Source organism: Pteropus alecto, unplaced genomic scaffold (assembly GCF_000325575.1).
Source record: "Pteropus alecto unplaced genomic scaffold, ASM32557v1 scaffold67, whole genome shotgun sequence".
Taxonomy (NCBI): Eukaryota; Metazoa; Chordata; class Mammalia; order Chiroptera; family Pteropodidae; genus Pteropus; species Pteropus alecto.
Genome location: NW_006441061.1, coordinates 5,112,786 through 5,118,437, shown reverse-complemented (window position 1 = coordinate 5,118,437; position 5,652 = coordinate 5,112,786). Strand labels below are relative to the sequence as shown.

Genomic DNA, 5,652 nt, shown 5'->3' with positions numbered 1-5,652 from the left:
CTATGGTGAACAGAGTGCATCCAAACCCTTTTCATTTGCCTCCACGTGTATGTGTGCTCAAAACCGCAGGAGGCACCACGTGGTAAGAAATATCGTCAAACAGCACAAACCCACACGCAGCACTGGCGTGTGCGGTGCTTCTCCGGCCCTGCCCTGCCCCTCGGCACATCCACTCCTGGATGGATGCATCGCCGCTAAGATAGTTATATGTCTTATCACAAAGTTACGTCACATTTTGGTTTTATGTCACATTTCTTTTATTCTGAGCAAAGTTGAACGTCTTCTCATACTTAGCATCCCCCGGTCCATCAAACGCAACTTTTCTTCGTATAAAAATCGGAACATCGCATTCTGAGTGATGTCGACAATACATAGAAGAACAAAACCCGCTCACAAGTCTAATCGTTTTCCTCTGTCTCCTCTTCGTCCTCTAAGTCTAAATATTTTTCGTAAAGTGAGGCACGCGTTCGTTGCACACCCGATTTGGGGTTCTGATTTTTTTTCCGGTTGACATTATTTCATGAGCATTTTCCATGTCTGTCAATACTCCTTGAAAGTGATTCTTACAAAATGGCTGTGCCAAATCCATCTGAGACTGAATGTTAATTTCGCGTCGGGCAGTCTCCACGTTGGGCTTCTGGGGCTTCTGGGCAGTTTCGAGGCTTTCACGCCAGTGGGTGGAGACTGAGGAGGTGGCCCCCCCCAGGGGGAGGGGGTCGTCAGCCAAGCTCGATGGAGAAGCGGGCAGCTGGACAGGAGTGAGACCCGAGACAAACCTTCCCGTAGTCCTTAGCACATTCCCGAGCACCATAGAGAGAAATGGGCGGGACTCTGCAGTAAAGACTATTTCATTAAAAGAAAGCCTTTCTTATTTTCTTATGGTTTTCTTGGCCACTGAAAATAATATCTATATGTGTGGCTTTTAAAAATTACAGAAATGTATAATGCAGGAGGTGAAATTCTTTGCTATTTCAATTTTTCTAATATAACTACAGTATGTAGTCCTTCGTCTGAGGTCCAGCCCTCTATCCATCCACCCATTCGTCATTTCGTGAGCACCTACTGTGTGCTGAACACTAGTTTGCTTTATTGAACAAAACCCTTACCCATACACAAATCTATACTGGTGACCCCTGTCCCACCCTCACCCCTGGGTGGCTGCATTCCCTGGGCAGTGGACAAGGACATGGGTAGTTGAGAAGCAGGCTGCCATGCCTGGAGAGCCTGAGCCAGCTCACCACAGCCACCAAGAGGATGTGTTTGGCTTCTCCCAGGGTTCTGTGGTCCCGTGTAGCTAAGCTTACCTATCATGCCAGCAAAGGACATGTCCACCCACCCATCATAATTTTCTTTTCTGATCATGATGAGCCACCATCTAAAGAGTACTGATGTTCAAATGGTTGAAATTCAGTAGTTTTTTTGAGCACCTCTTATCTGATAATGTTTTATAGTCATTTGGTGAGTATTTATTGGGGACCTACCATGTATCGATATTTATTGGGGACTGACCAAGCCAGACCTGGGGGTTCCTGGTCCCCTGGGCTCCTCCTCCTCCTGACTTCACATAACTCGGAAGCTTGAGGGTGCAGACCTCAGAATCCCATGCTGTGGTCCGCCACCAGAGAACTGGCTGCAACCTGGTTCCAGAGGGAGATGCCCGGGAAGCAAATGTCAGTTAAATATTAGACCAGAGTCTGCAGCGCGGTCAGCATCACCCTTCCGCACAAACAGGAAGGCCCTCAGGTCTCAGTTTCTGGATGATAAATCTGCCTTGCAGATTAGCACATGCTGGAGCCAGACCGGGAGCCCGGCTCTGCTAGTAGTCAAGAGCCAGGTTTCAAGGAAAACGAAGAAACCCACCTGCTTTTCATGATGCCTACCCATCTCCTGGCTACGTGTATCTTGGCCAAATTCTGAGTCTGTGCATATGGAACTGCAGAGAGAGCGTATCTGGTCCCAGAGAAAGAAGACAAGCCCTTGCCCAAGCTTTGGACTGTTTCTGACGACTTGGAGGTGTGCAGACTTAATCTGAGTGGACTGGTTTGTCAGGAAATTGGGTCCCCAGATCTCAGCCCCCGAAGTCCCTTAGACGTCCAACACGTTCCTTTTGGGAGAAGGTAACAAGGAGGCCCAGAGAGGGAGGGAGACTTACCGGAGGCCAGGGAACTAATTAGCACCGAGGCGGAACCGCATAAGCAGCTCCTAGCCTAGCAAGCCCCTCCCACCGCTCCATAAAAGATTCTTTTATTAATTTGGCCGAGGCGTCTGAGGGCGGTCGCGAGTCTGGCAAAACCGAGAGGGTGAAATTAGCTTTAACAAGCGTGTCCCAGATTGGGCTGGTGATGATGGTGACGATGACGACAAAGGCTAATTTGGGGTGCACCCACTCACCAGCGGGCAGCGTTCTATGCCCCGGCGGGCTCTGCTCCTAGACGCTTTCCCTCTGTGCGAAGGCGATTCGACTCTGTTTTGTACCTGCCTTGAAAACTAAGCAGCCTTTTCCGTTGTATTGAACTTGAACTCAAGGAAATCGCCAATGTGGGTGGAGAGCAGAGCCGAGGGAAGAGGAGAGGTCCGTTTTGTCCCTGCCCAGGATATCTGGGGGGTAACTAGGGCCTCCTCTCCCCTGCCCATAACCCGATACTGTAAATAAAATGCAGCTGGTGTTGCAATGTCTGCTGCGGGGGAGGGGGCGGGCCCGCGGCTGCAGGAGCCCGTGCAAGTTCGGTCTAGCGGGAATTTGCTTTGCATGACTTTCACCTTTAAAAAGCGGCGGTTATTGGAATGACATGTTTTACCCAAGCATCTCTCTGGTACGTGACTCCATCCGTGTCTCTCAATGCAGATCCTGGGGTGGAGAGGACGTTTTCTTGCATCATCCCTCATTTCCCCATGTCTCCCTCTCCTTGGCACCACTTGCAGCTTCGTGGGGGCCCCCACTGTGGTTTGAGACGCGCCAGAGGGGGGAGAGAAGAGCCGGGCCCGCCCCAGGGGCCGAGGGTCAGAGCTCTGGGGCTTTTCTGAGCTCCCAGCCGCCTCTCCTCACTCACTGGGAGATGGCCTCAGCACCCACTAGGTGGTTTCCTGCAAAGGCCGCCCCCGCCCCCAACGCCTCTCAGCCCCGACTGGCACATCTCGCCCCCGCCCCTCCTTCCCGCCCCGTGTTTCACCAACTTCTCTTCCTCACCTGCTCTTTGGGGTTTGGCCAACGATTCTCTTAACTGCTTTCTAAAAAAAACAACTCACTCTTAAAATATAAATATACACTTTAAGGAAAAGTATCTGCATGAATGGGTAAAAAGTATCTGAAGCTTTTGGGTAAAAATGTATAACTATGACAAAAATTATGTACTTATGTGAAAGTGTCAGGAAAGGCACAACTAGTCTATGAAACCCCTTCATTCAGATACCTTTCCTTAAAGCGTGCACCTCCTAGAGCCAAGGAAGCCTCCAACATTGTGGGCGGCAAAAAATCACAGAAGAGAAGCTGTCCTTCAGGCACGTCAGGTGAAGGCAGGGCTCTTTGGTAAAAATCATAATGCTGGCAGCCAGAAGGCCAAATATGAGACGGTCTCCTAGGAAGAGCCATAGGCGAGGCCTCCAGGAGCTGGGCAGGGCTGTTGAGGACGGAACATTGTGGACATGACTCATCCATAGGGTCACCAGGAGTTTGAGCTGACTCAACGGCACAGAACACACATGACAGAAACACTCAGCCAGGTGGCATCGTCTCGCGAGCCACTGTGGTAGGCAACCACATTCTGGGACACACTGACTTAATCTAAAATAGGTTGTCCCAAGGCCATTCCCGCAGGATGGGGCAACTTCAGAGGCACATTAGCCGCCTCCTCCCTATCACTCACAAGTAAAGGGAGGGCCCTGCTTGACTGGGGAATTGGAGTGGCCCCAGTCCTACGCCCCCACCCCTTCCCTGTGGACAGGATCGGGCCAGGGCCCGCCTCTCTCTGGCCTGGGAGCCAGCAGTCTGTCCCTCGGCTGGAGGCTTACTTTCCCTGTGTCTGGCTCCAAGTTCGAGATTTAGGAGAAAAGTAGAAAGAAGGCTCGTATGGGCTTGAGGATATAGGGACAAGAGACACAATTGCCAGGTCCTGAGTTTGAACCCAAAAAGGTCCAGGCCCTGCTGGGTTTACGGGAGCTTTTGTACACTTCGACCAAATTCCAGACTCTCTCCTGCTTCGCGGGCCCCTCTCCCCATTCTTATCCTGCCTCACTCCCTCCTTTGCTCCATGCTCCACCCTCGCAGTTCACTTTTCTATGCCTTGAATACACTATGTTCATTCCCACCTCCGGGCCTTTGCATATGCCAGACTCTCCATGGAAGGTTCTTCCTCTGCACTGACAGCCGGTCATCATTCAGGCTGCAGTGCAAACTTCTCCTTTCCCTGACCACACCCACCCTGCAGAGGCTCCTGCAGCATTGGGTTGCTCCAGGCCCCCTCCCTGCCCTGCCCGGGCCAATTCCTTTCTGTCAGGCCACATACCATAGCTCTTGCCTAAGGCTCTTCTTGCAATGGGAGGGAAGAGGAGAGGACTCTGGAGTAGATTACCAAAGGGGATGCTGGGCTGGGCCCGGCCCATTGGCCTGGCCCATTGGCCCGGCACTGGTGACACACATTCCAGCTGGAAGGCCTGGAGAAGGGGCTTTGGTTCCAGCAGAGTCCCTGAGCCTCACACATGTGGCCTATCCTTGGGGGAGGTCATGGCCCGGGCACTGGGTTCCTGTTTATGTGAGCATCCAACATGCTGTCTATGTCTTCGGTCACTTGCTCAGTCTCTAATTTATGGGACTCGACCTCCCCGCCCCTTAAAGGAAGCCGCCCATTAGCAGGAGTCATGGAAAATGTGAACTGACTCTTAGTCAAAGTGGTTGAGTTTTCTTTCTTGGTCATTTATTTATGGCAGGGCTACACACAGGCCTTCCCGCCCCCTACCACACATACTCACATACTTGATTATTTTCAGCAAACAAAAAGAAGCAGCAGGATAGCACGGACGAAACGGAAAGCTTCGCCGGGGTCTGGCAATTGGTTGGCTCCAGTGAGTGGAAGCTGTTCTTGTTATCATCCATGGGACAGAATAAGAGACGGGTGTGGATTTCAGATGCAGGCTCTAGGCTCTAGCTCATCCCGTCCACCAGGGCCCAGGAACCTGCATTTAGAAGGAGGGCGACTTTCATAAAGAGTATGGACTTGAGTCAGACCTAGCTACTCCCAGGTCTCACTCAACCCCTCGGAACCCCACTTTTCCCACCTGGGGTCCAAGTCCAGAGGGGAAAACTGGGGAGACTGGCAGGGATCGGGTCCTAGTGAGCCTTATGGCTTGGTAAGGAACCCCCAATCAGCAACCCATGGCTCCTGGCCTATTAGTGGGGTTTTGCTTCCACAGCCGCTGGCAGGTGCCAGCTTGGAGTCACTGTCCCTCCCACCTCCGAGGTGCCTCTTGTTCTGGCCATGAGTGGATTTGAGCCTGGCGCCTCTAAGATTCTCCCCAGGGGTGCAGGGCCTTTCAGGGCCGAGGGCCCCAGCTCCCATGACATTCTCAAAGCTGACACTTGGCTGACTGCACTTCCTGGCCTTCCCAGAGCCCACCGGAATGACATGGAGACCATCTACCCCTTCCTGTTCCTGGGCC

General features: G+C 52.2%; 1 protein-coding gene across 1 annotated transcript in view; it reads left to right on the top strand.

Annotated features, from left to right (window-relative positions):
• PTGES (prostaglandin E synthase) overlaps positions 1–5,652 on the top strand; it is a 10,365-nt gene that overhangs the window by 3,656 nt on the left and 1,057 nt on the right. The window contains exon 3 of the mRNA XM_015594166.2: positions 5,603–5,645. Within this exon, the coding sequence (XP_015449652.1) occupies positions 5,603–5,645 (43 nt within the window). The remainder of the gene's footprint in view (positions 1–5,602; positions 5,646–5,652) is intronic.